This window comes from Gekko japonicus, unplaced genomic scaffold (assembly GCF_001447785.1).
Source record: "Gekko japonicus isolate JY-2015 unplaced genomic scaffold, Gekko_japonicus_V1.1 scaffold769, whole genome shotgun sequence".
In the NCBI taxonomy this organism is placed as follows: Eukaryota; Metazoa; Chordata; class Lepidosauria; order Squamata; family Gekkonidae; genus Gekko; species Gekko japonicus.
In genome coordinates this window covers 393,787-409,785 of record NW_015175993.1, presented here as the reverse complement: position 1 = coordinate 409,785, position 15,999 = coordinate 393,787, and the positions used below count along the sequence as shown (strand labels likewise).

At 42.7% G+C, this 15,999-nt stretch overlaps 1 protein-coding gene across 2 annotated transcripts in view; it reads right to left on the bottom strand.

Annotated features, from left to right (window-relative positions):
• LOC107123193 (arf-GAP with GTPase, ANK repeat and PH domain-containing protein 1-like) overlaps positions 1-15,999 on the bottom strand; it is a 440,455-nt gene that overhangs the window by 215,940 nt on the left and 208,516 nt on the right. For both annotated transcript variants that reach the window (XM_015426385.1, XM_015426386.1), the window contains exon 10: positions 9,011-9,115. In XM_015426385.1, coding sequence (XP_015281871.1) covers positions 9,011-9,115 — 105 coding nt within the window. The remainder of the gene's footprint in view (positions 1-9,010; positions 9,116-15,999) is intronic.

The window sequence follows — 15,999 nt, the reverse complement described above, 5'->3', positions numbered from 1 at the left end:
TCTGTTGGCGATAGAAGCTGTAGAGGACGCTTTGATGGCCATAGCAATGGTCTCATGTGATCTCTTAAGGGCAATGTCTATCTTTTTGTCCAGGTTGTCCCTCACTGAATCGTACCCATCTTCTGAAAGGAGACCAAAGGACTGGAGCGCTGCTATTGGAGCATCGACCAAAGGAACCTGTAACATCTTGTTAGTGAAAGATGGTAAATCATACAATTTTTTAACAAACCCCGGGGCTTGTCTGTTGCCCTTGGTCGTATTCCTAGGATTAATGCCAGGATAGACCATTTCATCCTGTGGAACAGGGTCATACAAATCTAGGGCTGAGAGACACTTAGAAAGAACATACTGAAAGTCCTCTGCTTTAAACAAGCGTGAGGCTGGCTGTGGAAGACTAATATCTTCCACTTCCTCATCAGAAAGTAACTCCCCTTCCTCCCTATGAGACATGTCAGGTTCTGGTGACTGTTCCCTCTCAGAGTCTGAGTGCCTTTCTCTGGGCGTCTGTTTTCTGGCTGCTTTTGTTGGCCAGTGACCCCTCATCTCCCTGTGTCTAGGGGATTCAACGGGAGACGCCCAGGATCCAGTAGAAACATAGCAGCATATTTTGAGCTTGAATGTTAATTGAGATCAGCGTCCTATCTGAATTTAATATTCTTAAGACTTGTTGTCTAACATTTATGAAACTGAGAGCTTTGGCACCACTATAATATCTCCTGAAGAAGATCCATTATTTTTTTTTGAAACGTTGTTATGTAATCCGGAGATGACGTTGATTATGTGATTATGTACCTTGGTTCAAGGATTTTCTATTGAGTTGTGTATCATGTTGTAGTGCTTTAGATTGCAATACATAAACAGCATTCTTTATAAGTCTTATGACTGTTTGATTGTGGGTCAGACTATCACGACTGTTGGCTTTATACTTGTTTAACTGATTGGGTCGTGTGTGTCCAGATTTTTTTGTATCAGAATACTGGTGACACCCCAGCCCATGTCTCTGTGCAATCTGGGCAAGGGGGCGCATGTAGATGTTGAACAACTTCGGGGTCACCACAGCCCCGAGGCACTCCACAGTCAAGTGGGTGCCGTCGGGAAAGCTGTTCCCCCAGCTCCTCCCCCGGCCTTGGAGGAAGGAGACGAGCCATTGCAAGGCAAGCCCCTGTATTCCAGTGCCGGCAAGGCGATGGGCCAGTAGCTGATGGTCGACCGTGTCGAACGTGGCCAACAGGTCCAGCAAAAACAGCACCGCCACTTCGCCTTGATCCAGATGACTCCAGAGATCATCTGTAAGGGCGACCAGAGCCGTCTCTGTCCCATGACCCGGGCGAAAGCCGGACTGGAAGGGATCAAGGATGGAAGCATCATTCAAAAAGCTCTGAAGCTGTATCGCCACTGCCCTCTGTATCAACTTACCCAGGTAGGGGTAATTAGGGAAGCCTTTCAGCAGAGGCGCGTCGAGCTTGTGTCCCTTTGGTTGTTAAAATAAAAATTTGCTGTTGTGTTGTCTGTAACCAGAAGGACCTGATGTCCATGCAGAAGTTTTGTAAAAGAAGCAAGAGCCTATCTAATAGCTCTGAGTTCTGACATGTTTATGTGAAGCCTTGATTTGGTTTGTGACTATGGTCCCCTAACTTTGTGAATGCCACAATGTGCCCCCCACCAGCCTGTTGGAGAGTCATCTGTAAAATCCAGAGCATCATGCGAATGTGTTCCTAGAGGGACTCCTTTTTGAAGATGTGATAAATTAGTCCACCAGTTGATGGACCTAAGGGTTATCCTAGAGAGCCTTCTCTAGTGTGAGTGTGTTATTGGACTGAATGAACGCACAAACCAGTTTTGGAGAGGTCTTAGGTAGAGTCTAGCATGGGGGGGTCAACACTGTGGTCGATGCCGTATAACCCAGCAGTTTTTTAATGTTCTTGGCTAATTGAAACCTATTAGTTAAAAACTTCTTAGCCAAGGATACGGTGTTGTCTGGTGAAGGCATAGAGGTGCCTTCCCACTTCTGACCCCAATATCAATCCTTTCCTTCATCTGAATTACAGAGTTGAGAGATGGTGTCAATCATGAAGTGTTGCTTAGCTGCTTGCCTCCCACTCTTACCCATGGGTTGCTGAGAAGGTAGCTGATGCGGGAAACCCGGGAACTGGTGCTGCTGAGGATACCAACCTCCCCATTGTGGGGGAAACATCATGGGGAAAGGGAACCAGGGATTAGGGTGAGACTCTCCCTGGGTAGAAGATGCTTGTAGTTGAGCAGGTGGGACCTCGTATACTTCATCATTGGATGATCTTGATTGGTGGCATACATGCCCCAATGGTGACAGTATCCTTGGGTGTGGCGACAGTTTGACGTTGAAAGGAATTGGCAATGGTTGATGCCGAGGCGACATTGAGCCCATTCCATCGGTGTCAATGGACTGCTGCTGAGAGAGGTGCATAGATGATGCCAACTGGGTGAATTCTGTTGATATTGGGGAGACATCAATGTTTGGTGTCAAGGTGATCAGTGAGGCATGATGTGTTGAATATGTTTGGTCTTTTTCTTTGATTTTTTTTGACAGCAGCTCTGATACCAATTGTGTCGTGGCCAATTTTTCTGCCAAATCTGATGCTGAGGGAGGTAGTACCGAGGCCACTGACAGTGCTCGCATATGTTTGTCTGAAAGGACCTGCTTTTCTGTGGTTGGTTCTGGGGCACCCAATGCTTTCTCCCACAAGGCTGCTTTGAGCCTAGCCGCCCTCCCCTCTCTGGCCTTCAGTGTGAGGCGGCAACAGGCTGGGCATGAGGTGATATTATGCCCTTCACCGAGACATAAAAGGCACGGTTTGTGCTCATCATTTTGAGCCATTTTGGTTCTGCATTCCTCGAACTTCTTGAATAAAGCCATCCTACACTCGAAGTAAGAAATCCAAAGAAGAGAGGCCTCAAGATGATCTCTCACTGAACAGCTCGCTGGAGCTCGATGCTCTCCTTATGGTGGGCAAGAAGCACAAATTATTGAATCTCTCTCCCCTCTTAAGCAAAATGGACACCTAAGCGTTTCCTTTACACAGCACCAAAAATTAACAAGGAACGGAATTCAATACAGTCACATGCCACTATGCTACTTGGGACACTCACGTTTCTGGTGCCTGCCCCTTGACTGTCACTCCTTGTTTAATCTCCTAAGAACTGCTCACACTAGCTCACAATGGACCTGATGACAACCTACATGTTTAAATATGGCAAGCTTTGATTACCGTTTACCCTGTTTGAGAACAACTCCTACAATTGGACGGTTTCCAAAATCTGCTGACGAGGATGCATCTCATCCGGCTTGCCAATTTATAACAGAAAACCAAGCAGGCTCCTTTCTTGCATGGCAGGCAAGAATGATAGGGATGGCAAGACTGGAGAAGGAGCCGAAGGAATCAAGCAAGGCTTCTATTTCTTCTTCTTCCTCTTTTGCAGCAAAACTGTCATAACTATGGGCCCCACGGTATGGCTGGAGGGGACGATGCACAATTACCTTGCTGAAGCTAAGCAAATCTGGGTCTGGCCAATGCTGAATCCACCTAAGGTATACAGTGGAAGAAAAGCAGGATATGCATGTAAAAGCAACCAATCAGCCAGGGAGGGCATTTGCTTCTTCCCCACAGGCAATGGACGCAGAGAGATTTCCTTCAGTTCCACAGGAAGGTGACGATGCTCTCTTCCCCAGAATTGAAGGAAAGGAAAAGCACCCACAAGCAAAAGCTAGGGATTCTTTGCCATTCCAGGGAAGCGAAATAAGGAGAGCACACCTTGCAACGCTTATTCAAAGCCACACATCTTTCCTATGCATGAAAGACAAATTTCCAAGGATTTGGAATGCACTCAGTTTATTTTTTAAAGATTACTATATTAGTACTGCTTAGTACCGTAAGTTCACTGGTAATTTTTTTCTGAATAAAACCATACCGCAGGGCATGTCTTCTTGGTGCAGAGTAGATTAAAAAATGCTAAAATACTGATTGACGGAGCCTTATGCAGGTGCTGCAGACTAGCAAAGCATGCAAACCCACAAAACATAGGGAGGGATCCTTACGCCCAAATGTCTTATAAGAAAAGCGGGATGGATTTCCTTTTAAGCAGGTCTGGCATGCAAACTGTTTACCTTACATTGTTTCATACTGTGCCCTGCTGGACAGTGTTGAAACCACACAAAGCTAACTATTTTCTCTGCTTTCATTTTGTTTTGATTTGAAGAAAAACCTCAATGAAAAAGGACGCAAGGACGGAACTAGATGATGTAACAACTCTTAACAATTCCAGCCAATGTCCTTCACGTAGTCCTTCCCACCAACACATCTATTTCACCTTAGATAGACCCACAGGAGTTGTTACAAATGCACAGTAACTAATTCAAATGTTAACTACACTTTTTAAAAAAACAGCCAAGTTTGAGGATCTGCCAGCACATTATCACCATTCCAAATCTTCTCATCTCAAACAGTTTAAATGAAACAAGACAAACCATCGTCTTACAGTTCTGATAATTAGCAATATCTATTTCTGCGGAAGCAGGGAGGGCTAAGTTTAATGTACTTTTTAATTTTGTTTGTTTAATATGCTCATCATAGTTCTAAGAGATTAATGGAGCCTCTGTACAAGAGACTGCAGTTTTATTTCCCTGTCACTAAAGAATATAACTGGGTCTCTGTATATTTAAATTGTATTCGCAATTTACACGAATCAGACATTATAGAAATGTACAGCCAAAGCTGCTATCGCTAGAGCCGAGATTTTCATTCGGAATGCAATTGTTATTGAGGAAACATTCGGTGGTATTTTGAGATATGGGTAAAAACTTGTAAGTCTATTGTTCACTGCCAACCTTTGTTTGGAAAACCTTATCTACTGACTGACAAATGCTGATGCATCTACTTTTGTGTGTGTGTGTGTGTGTGTGTATACAAAGCAGTCAGACATTTTTTATTGCGAAATGCCGTCTGGAAAAGATGCAAAACAAAACTGCTAAAATGCAGAGGGGGAGAAAAAATGGGGAGGGGCCCCCAAACCCCCCCCCTTCCCTTTGCTTATGGCGTTCAAAGGCATAACACGGAGCACCCTGCAGCAAATGGGAAGCTACACTAATTTTAAAGCCATAAAATGCTATAAAGTGCCCTGCAGGGCAGGACTGCACTGAAGCTAGTTGCACCTAAATAAGACACGGTTCATTTACTTCGCAGCTTAGCCTAATGTAATCATCAGCGGATTTCTAGCCTAGAGTTGTAACAGGCAAGTAGCCGATGCTGCCGAGGCGACACTCCCAGCCATTGGAGGGGATACAGTTAGATTGCTGTTGATTAGAAAATTTTTCAGTTTTGACAAGCACTTAATGAACATAAATCGCACCTTGATTGGTTTCCACTGGGGCCACAGGCACACCTGAAGAAAGAGATTACCTTCTCCTATGAAAAAAAAGACCTCAGGAAAACCCACGGTCATGTCACAAGCCTAGCCAAAAACACGTATTTATAAAACACTACTGGATGTAGCCACGCAATTACACAGAGTGCTCTTAGATGCTCGGTACTATAGTCTGCGGAGAATCTTTTTTTAAAAATAAAATTATGTTTTGCTTTCCAGAAAAAGCTCCCAGCGATCCAGAGGTTTTGCCAAGGCATGGAAATAAGGAGAATTATGTATTGTTTAGCATGGAATCAAGCATTTTCCAAATTTAAAAATTGAAAATCTATGTATCCAACTAATTAGTGATAACCTGATCCTGGACATTTTGAAAACTGCATTAATGCTTAACTCCCAGACATGAAACATAAAATATTTGTTAAGCAATTAAAAAAAAACCCCTCTACTCATTTTTAACGGACACGTCATTTATTTTGAATAGCTAGTATTTTTATTTAAATACCAAGAATCTGGGATTGAGAATGGCATGCACAGATGCTCCCCATATGCGGGGGGGGGCCTTTTAGCTCTCTCCTTCCAATGGCAGCCTTTGACATCCCCCACGGTCAGGTCAGGGCTCCTCTAAAGCAGAGGTTAAAGGTGGCAGGAGCTGTTGCTGGAAGAAAATATTGTACCCCCCCCCACAAATATTTTATGCTTTTCATCAGGCAGGAGCAATTTGGATTCCGTCTTCAATACATGCAAAGTTATATAACGGCCATCATTTTTTGCTGTATCCTTCCCCTAACAGAAAGCCATTGAGTGAGCTAAGGATTCCTAATATTTATATTGCTATAAAATGAGGGAAACGTTCCAAAAGGGTGATGACTAATGGCAAATATCTGAACAAACAGTCTAAATATTTAGTGGAAAATGGCTATTTTGACAGAATAACTTAAAGAGTAACAAACTTTAAGGAACATTCCACTAGCCTTGTTGCTTGTCATGATTTTTTTTTTGCCTGACTTAAGAGCAATGCTTTTGTTCACTCCCCCCCTATTTAAAGGGGAGAATAAAAAAGCAATTATAACATTTATACTTTCAAGTTGGCAGGTTGTACATGAAACTCTACAGCCATGTGGTTCTACACCTCACTGCACGACTAAGTTTAAAAAAAATCTATGCTCAGTATATAATATGTGAGAAGAAAACAATGCTGGCAGACTATTAATATTTCTACCAGTAGCACTAGGAATTTTTACAACACAAAGTATACTTGAATTTGTTGGATCATCTTGTTCCTAATTCTAGCAAGTTCCACATTTGGAGCAGTTCCGTAGTTTAGGATTTACATGAATGAGCTTGACATCTTCTTGCAGGGGGAAACTTGACTGTATGGTCCATTCCTTTATTTTGCTGTTGTTCAGTCGCACAGTCAACTCCGACTCTTCGCGACCCCATGGACCAGATCACGGCAGGCCTTCCTGTCTTCCGCAGTCCTCTGAAGTTTGCTCAATTTCATGTTCATTGCATCCATTCCTTTATACAAGTATTTTATTTATTTTTGACATTTTTACCCCGCCCTCCCCACGAACGGACTCAGGACGGCTTACAAGGGGCAGAGCCCACGTAAAACATAATAAAAGCAAAAGAATTTGCCATTCTTCCCAACCTTCTACTGAAGAGGTACTAAGAAAGGTCAACGTGTGGACCGAATTTTGTAAAACAGCATGCTTCCTTCCCAACTCTCTAAAAGTCCTGCTTCGAATAGATATCTTTTTTTAAAAAACAACGTATTTTGAAATAAAGCTCTGATTAAATCAGAGCAAATAACTAAAAATAAACCAATGATTAAAAATGCATATCATTTTGGAAGAATTAGTGGGAGGCACGATGGCTCAGCATCACAATTTCAGTTCTGCTGACAAGGACCTTTCTCCAACGGAGCTGCTTATCTATAGGAGGGAAAACTCCTGCTTGGTAAGAGTTGTTTTCGTTTATTAATGGCATTTCCGCATGAAGAGTTTGTCTGCCATTTTTAACTGGAAGTCTTTGCCAATGGCTAATGCAAAAAAGACGGAATGCGTTCTGCACTGGATCCAGAACCACAACAGCAACCGAATCAGGACTGCTCTTACTGTGACAACGCCAGACAATAAATCATCTTCCAATTGATACTGCCGAAAAGCATTGTTTATCCAGTGTTGATCTGCCAGGCTTCAATGGAGTTAAGCTCTCTTTAATAAGTTGTTTGTTATCATCATTTGCTTAATTTATACCCAGCCTTTCTCCCCTATGGGAACCCAAAGCAGCCTACATCATCCTCTCCTTCATTTTATCCTCACTACAACCACGTGGTGGGTTAGGCCGAGAGTGCATGACTGGCCCAAGCTCCTCGGCTATCTTCCATGGCAGAGTGGGGATTCGAACTTGGGTCTCCCAGATCCGATCCCTATACTCTAACCACTACACCAAACTAACTTGCTGGCCTTGTTGATAGCAGGCAGGTTGCCACTGTTGCTCGGAGTGCCTTCTTTCAGTTCTATCGAGTTCATAAGCTGTCCCTTTCTCTGGACTCTGCAGGCAAGGCTATGCTGAGCTACACTACAGTTACCTTCTGATAAGATTTCTGTAATGTACGGTACATGGGGCTGCCACAAGTACAGATTCCGTAGGTACAGAATGCAGCAGGAACGTGGGGTCGGCCACTTGAAACCTATCACTCCAGCACTGTATCAACTACACTGGTTGCCTATTTGCTTCTGGGCCCAGTTCCAAGTGTTGGTTATTATGTTTAAAACTCTCCATGGCCTTCCACCCTCACACTTATCAAACTGCATACCCCCGTGGGCTGGCTACATTCCTCAGCCTTGGTGCCCTCCCTTACGCTTGTCCTTACAGCAACAGACAGGTCACAGGCTTGTTCCATAGCAAATCCAGTCCTCTGGAACGGCCTACAAGAGTGAGTGCACTACATTAAGGAAGGTGTGGAGGACAGTTTTATTCCAGAATGCATTTGGTGGAGAGCAAACCTTTTTTTTTGGCAGATTTGGCTGCGTTCTTTATAATTCTGTGCATTTTAAAATCTTGTTACTTGGACTATTACATTTTGTGTTCTTGCCTTGAGTCTGAAGAGATAAAGGCGGGATATAAATATTTTATATACCGTACATCCAATAGATGCTGTTGAATGGCCTGTAATCTTTGCATTCTCATTCAGAATAATAACCAGAATGTTTGTTACCAAATCCAGAACTTCATACATTCTTCCCGTCTTTAAAGGAAGGGGGAAAAGGATGGACCTGGCTTCCTGATAAGCCAATTGTGATGCCACTCTTCAGGTGACAGTTTGCACCCACAAATAAGGTAAGAGGCAGCCAAGGCAGAGCTGGACAAGAGAGCCCTCCACTCTAGCATCTGGCACTGTCCTTATCTAGCAAGTGCTCTGGCATAGCTGTGCATCTGACTTCACCTTGTTTTCCTTCCTATGCCATCAACATCGACCCCCCCCCCAGATGGTTAATTAATTAGACTTCTGTTTTGCTGAACTGGATTATGACTCACAACCCCATTTGATATGTTCGTTTATGGCCTCATACCACCATTTGATAAAAGGGAAATGCAGTATACTTACGTGCAAACTCGGATGATAGGTCAGCACACCATTATCACAGAGAGTAACGTATTTCTTTTTCCACTCTTTATTCAATGACTTGCCACTTCGCTTTAGCAGCATACCCTGTTGAAGAAGGGAGGGGAGAGTTAAAGTTGTGTAAGTCACTCACACAAAAGCAGTACATTCTATAAGGTTAAGTTTTGCAGCCAATGCTGCTGCACAGACTAATATGACCTTCCTCCTCTATCCCTTCACATATTATACATGTGAAAATATTCCCCCACCCCCACAACAATAGTTGTTTTCTTAATAACACAAGAGACTTTTTTATAACGCTTCAGCAGAAAAGGTCACATGCTTCAATTATCTCTACAAAAACACAGGACTGCCAAGTCCCTGGGCAGGGTGGTGGTGGTGAGGATTTTAAAAGCCTAGTACTGTCACCTGTGTGACAATGTCACTTCTGGGGAAAACCCAGAAATGATGATGGTTAGCTCTAGGAACCGCTGGAAACTCTATGGTAAAAACTTCAATTTTTCCTGGAAGTGATATCATCACACCTGCAGTGCCCCCCCCCCCAATGTTCCTGCTCCTAGCCTTCTTGCTGGTTGCCGGCCTTAGCTTGGCTATCCTTATAACAAGAACATAAAACAAAGACGCGTCAACATTCCCTGAAACAATTCTGGGACATTACTTGTATTTGCGAAATGGGCATGTGTGGGAGCAGAATGCCTGCCCGCCCACAAAGCCTCCAACAGTCTGAGACCAGGGTACATGAAGAAGCACCTCCTCCCTTCTAGACGTGCCCCGCAGGGTCGACAGAGATCCTGCTGTGTGCATGACTACCTTCTGAGACAGAAAAGGCTTGCTCCTAATATAAGAGTTTAATTACAACTATAGGAGGTTCCTTCATGAAGGTTCAGTTGCCTGCACTTTGGGAGAGCGTTTTGCTAGCAACAGAACAGAAAGTTTTGTACTTGCTTGTCAATAGGAACTGGCTTGCTCCTTATGTAAAAGCTAAATTGCTACAATAGGAAGATAACCACAGAGCAACAAGAGGAAGATAATTAATGAAGAATGAAAACTTCTGAAGAAGTTGTAACACGAAACGGGTCTACAACTAGTTATTCCTCTTGTTTTATATTATATTGTTTTATAATAACGTAAAGATGAGCCCTGTTGAAAATGGTGATATAAGATTATTTTGTTATTGCTATTTCTCTATGTTAATAATAATTGTGAAATTCAGATGTAGTTTTACCAAATAAAGTATAGTAGCCTATATATCACAGTGATTGTTCCTTCCGAGACAAGCAAGGGGGATATCAGAAAAACAGGGCTTCTCTGTTGCGATGCCTAAACCGTAGCATGCCCTCCTCGTACCTGGTGCTCCCCTTCTGCACTTCTAGAGCCAGGTGAAAACAATTATCTCTTTCCAGGCCTTTGGTTGATTTTAGATTTCCTGTGCTGCCGAACAGTTTATCGCAGTTGTTGATGTTTCTATCCTGCCTTGCCTAAATTGGTCCCGGGTTGTTTAAACTCCTATATGCATTCTTACTACATTATTCTCTCTGTGTGTGGGGGTTAACTATGGTCATTGCAGTTTGATCATTTTAGTGTCGATTACTATGTTTTTATTGCTGCTAGTGTGATTTTATAGTTGTGGTTTCAATGATTTTAGTATTTATCAGCTTTGATGCAGGTTTTTTATGTGTCACAGTCAGACAGCACCTAGAATGTAAAGAGATGGTGTACAAATATTGCAGATTCAGATAACTTGTCTCCAAACTGTCCTCATAAACAGCATGTCCTTTCTTCCCAGGAGTCTGGAGTCTTATACCCATTTTAATTGGTTTGGGAGAAACTGGTAGGGGAAAAAGAGCAACCTAATATTTAGCACAAGGGTTCCTCTCAGAGGAACAACATTTTGTTTCAGAGAATATTGCCATGGAAGCCATTCAGGAATCACAGGAGGCAACCAGCCAAGATGCTATAGTTGTATTGCACTTGACCAGAGATGTCTGGCAGAGGAAAAGGGAGGCCAACGAGGGGCCTGACAGGGCTTTCTGCTGTGGACCCCTGTTGTACTCCAATGAGAACCATTAGAACAGAAGCCTCTATTTATATCTGAATATTTTGAAAGAGTGGCTTTACAGCCATACTGCAAAGTCTCGATTATTAATAGAGATGTAAAATTTCTTGAAATTTGAAGCCAAGGGGGGAGAAAATGCCTTTTCCACAGACACCTAAACTGAAATTCTGTGAAAAATTGAAATCTACCCAAATATCCAACACTTACTTTCTGATCAAACCAAAGGTTCATTTCCTGATTTAACAACATAGAATGCATTCTTTATCATTCCATTATCATACAGAATGGTACTATTTGGAATACTTAAATTATAAATATCTTTGCTTTCTGTAAGAAAATTTGAAAGTATACTCAATATTTGAGATAAAATTGCAAACCGTTACCATACCAAAACTTAATTTTTTCCAACTGAACGGTAAGGGGGGGGGAGAGAGTTGTGCATAAAAAACAAATTCTGTAATAAACAAAAAATATTTGGACATACTCTCATACCATCACAATACGTATGACTACTGACATTTTAAGTTAAAATTCATAACACTGATCTCTTAAGTAATATATTTGTTTTAAACACATTATAGCATACTAGGAAAAAGGCCCGTTGTGGAAATAAATACAACGGCCTCTAGAAAGAGGCTCTGGGCAGATGCCCCAGCCTTGGACACTCAGTGTCAATTTGCTGTGGCGACCTCAACAGGGTATAATGACACTGAGTCCACCATTTTCTCCAGAGGAATTGATCTCTGCTATCTAAAGAATAGTTGTAATTTTGAGTGTTCTCCAGCCCTCACCTGGAGATTGGCAACGATGGTTCCCCAGAAGGGAATGGTTGGTTTGGAGGGTGGAGTCTATGGCTTTGTACCTGTCTGAGGTCCCACGCCTCCTGACCCAAAACACATTACTTATACTGCACTGAATATCTTATAGATATCCTTTTGGTTGAGGCCAGTGATGGTTCCTCTACATCTACCTGGCACCCTCCCCTCCCCCTCATGAAAATCTGAATGCTAATCATGCCATCTTGTTAAAGTGTTTAAATACTTATGCTGAATGTTTTAGTATGGAATTTTTGTATTTTAAACTGGTTTTAAAATTTGTATTGGATTTTATGTTGTTGTAAACTGCCCTGAGCCCCACGTAAGCAGGGAAGGGCGGTTAAGAAATCAAAATAAATAAATAAATACATTTAGTCTCTGAATCAATGCCAACTGAGTGCATTGGTGTAGTGTTGAACACTACACTGACCTACGCCAGTTTTCCACTGGTCAGATTCATGGGGTACATTGGAATCCTAAGACATGAGCTGCCCTGACCTGGATACCCCAGATCTCATAAACTAAGCAGTGTTGGCCCTGCTTAGTATTGGGATGGGAGGCACCAAGGAAATCCAGGGTCACTACACCCAGGGCTCTTTCTGTAGCAGGAACTCATTTGCATATTAAGTGACACACCCCTAATGTAGCCAATCCTCGAAGAGCTTACAGTAGCCCCTGTAAGAACAGCTCTGTAAGCTCTTCGAGGATTGGCTACATTAGGGGTGTGTGGCCTAATATGCAAAGGAGTTCCTGCTACAAAAAGAGCCCTGATTTACGGTTGCAGGCAACAGCAGGCCACCTCTGAACGTCTCTTGCCTTGAAAACCCTACTGGATTGTCTGTGACTTGATGGGAAGAAGAAGGAGGAGGAGGAGGAGGAGGATGACATGAGCCAGTGTCTTACATTTATAAAACTGGATGTTTACAGAAGCTGTGATCTTGGGACAGCCAATGAAAAGGACTGTTTCTTGCACAAAGATTGAATGGACTGACATGTAGTTTTTACACACACCTATAATCAGAAACACAAACCTGTTTATTTAGATATTTCTACCCTGCCTTTCTCCCCAGTGGGTCCCACAGGGCCGTCTCCCTGTCCCGATTTTATCCTCAGAGCCCTATGAGCTAAGCTAGGTTGACAGAGTGACTGGCCCAAGGTCAACCAATAAGTTTCCATGGCATAGTGGGGATTCAAATCGGGGTCTCCTAAATCCTGGTGTGATACTCTAACCACTACACCATGCTGGCTCTCTAGCAGCCATACATCAGTCAACTATTCAAAATAGTTCACATACATTACTTTGTATCATCCCCTTAAAGACAGGGAGTCAGGTTTCGGGGGGGGGGGTTGCAGGAGGAAGAGATGATGCTGGAAAGTCCGTAAGCCGTTCTCTCCAAAACATTATTTCAGTGCTCATTTATAACAGCTTTGTAAGGTAGGCTAGCACAAATTTACTAAAGTGTGGATGCAGAATACCATGTCAAATCACCTGCTAAAATTCCATTGTTTCCATCAACGAAGTTCTACAGCAGATGCCCAGTTTGATCACCTACATGTAATGCAGCTGCATTTAGCAAGTGCACTCTAAAATGCATGACAGTAATCATAATAGTCACATGTAGACAAAAGTATACCTGAGTTATTTGATTACACTACCTGTCAACTATATATTCAATACCACCCGATCCTGAAATAGAAGTATCTTATTCATACTTGCCCCTTCTACCGACAGGGGGATTCAGACTGTTTTAGTCACAGATTGCTAGCTCAACTGTACTTTCAGTTTGTTTAAATACAGACAAGAGAGGAACCATTTCTCTTTAAAAAAAGAAGAAGACTTCTGCTGTAAAATCAATGGATTTTATTCCCAGGGAATTTGGCTGAACTACAATGCTGTTTAAATAAATCCTTGTTCCACAGGACATTTTTACTCCTAACATAAATAAGCACATCTGAAAAGATCTGTTTCCTTGACCAGATGCTTACCATATATTGTGACAACTTAGTCTTGTCAATGGAACGGCATCATCCAATGTCAGCTAGACAATCTTGCACAAATATTTGTTTACAAAATTTGTATCCCACCTTTCTGCCCTCACAAGGGCCACCAAGGCGGCTAACAATTTAAAACACACATGATGAAACCATTAAAATCAGCCCCCTGATACACATCCTTAAAAGGCAAGAGCTAAAATATATACAATTATAAAAACAGCTATTAAAACATGGGTCAGGAAGGAGTGATCACTGAAGGAATGCCAAATGAAACAAAAAAGTCTTCACCTAGTGGCAGAAGATGGCATCAGAAGGGGGCAGACAAATCCCCTGGGGAGAGAGTTCCAGAGCTTTGGTGCCATGACTGAGAAGGCCCTCTCCTGGGTTGCTACCCACCCCCTAATCTCAGAAGCTGGGGGCACCCGAAGCAGGGCCTCTGAAAATGACTGCAGTGGCCAGGCACTGAATCCTATCAAAGCACAGAAGGAAGTTTTTGGGGTGAGTCAGTGGATGCAATTATTGCTACCTTTCCTCCGAGACCACCTGTACCTCCATAAAACTGCTCCTCAGGGTCAGATGACACGGAATGAAAATGGAGGGATGACATGAGCAGAGTCCTCATATCTCTAGCATGACCTTTTGGACAAGGGAAAGGGGGGGGAGCAGCAAAAATTCCTCCCATAAATTCACTCTGACGGGAAAGCACTTTACCTGTCCACTATTCTTTGCTCGTTATTAAAGTTGCCTGTTCCCAAAATAAAGTCTGAATCAAACAACAGCACGGCTGTACATGTCAAGCTCTTTTCTTTGTGTTTCCAATGACATCGCTAGCTACTTTGAAAGACATTTTTATTGGGTATTTCTTATGCTTCGTTTCTTACCCTACAATAGCTTTACTAGCAATGTGTACGATGTGTCTAATCCCGGGAGGTCATTGCCAGCCAAAAGCAATGTTAAGCGCACAAGCTTTAAATAACTTACAAAGTTAATGTAATGAATGTAAAGTATTATCTGAAATCCATCACTCAGTGGTACACTGTAGCCCCAAGCTGTGATAAAACACCACTCATAAATTTATATTAAAGCTCTATTCAATAGCAATTATTTACCAACAAAGATTTATTGATTTCATTTGCTGTAAGAATCTGAGTTCCTAACTGAGCCAATCAGTCTGTGATACTGGCCTCCCAGGCATGAAGTTATAGCACAAACCCACCGTCATGTTCAGCATCCTGATTATTACAGCGGCCCAGTGCAATTAATGAGTAGAATCTCACCTGGGATCAGTTAATAGTGGTGGATCAAGGGGCCAATACGGTACGTGCGTACATGAACTAGTATCTACCGTGTAAATCTATGATGCTAATCCTCCTCCTGTACACAGGTGGCTACTAGAGCAAGCATGGAGATATCAAAATGTCTTATTTGGGTCTCCCATCAGAAAAGAATCTGAACACCAACAAACAGTGAAGTATTAGCACACTGGAAACATGCATGTTCAAACATAATACGCCTGCACTCTCTCTGTAAATTATATATTGACGCACACCAGGGAGCACAAATGAACAGGAAACAGTTTCCTTCCTCGATTAAATGCAACACTTCTGCATGGACCACTAAAAACAGGATTGAATGCAAATCTGACAAGCTGCTTTTCCTCCCGGCTGCCTTCTTCTTCACTATAATGGCAGCCACCTTCCCAAATGACACTCAGTGAAGAAAAGCACCTCCACACTCTCCAGTTCGCCCTGCATCAGGGCTGTGGTTTCTTGGGGGGGTCCACAGCCACTCTCTCTCAAGAAGCAGTTCCTCATGAGTAGGGAGCGCTTTGCCTTGTCACGTCACAGACATAAATTGTAAACAAGACCCCACACAAAACTCATTCAATGTGTGTGAACTTCACCTGTTAAAACTCTGCCACAGCAGCTCCCATGATGCTCAACATTCAAGTCCTCTTGTTTGCCTCTAGCATGCAACAACAATCTTGACTTTTCAGGGAGAAATGTAGTTTTACAACTACCACCAGGCTGTTTAATTTCGAAGGGAGCTGTAAACAAAGTGGAAATCCCCCCCCCCCCCCAAACCAGGGGGAACATATTTTTTCC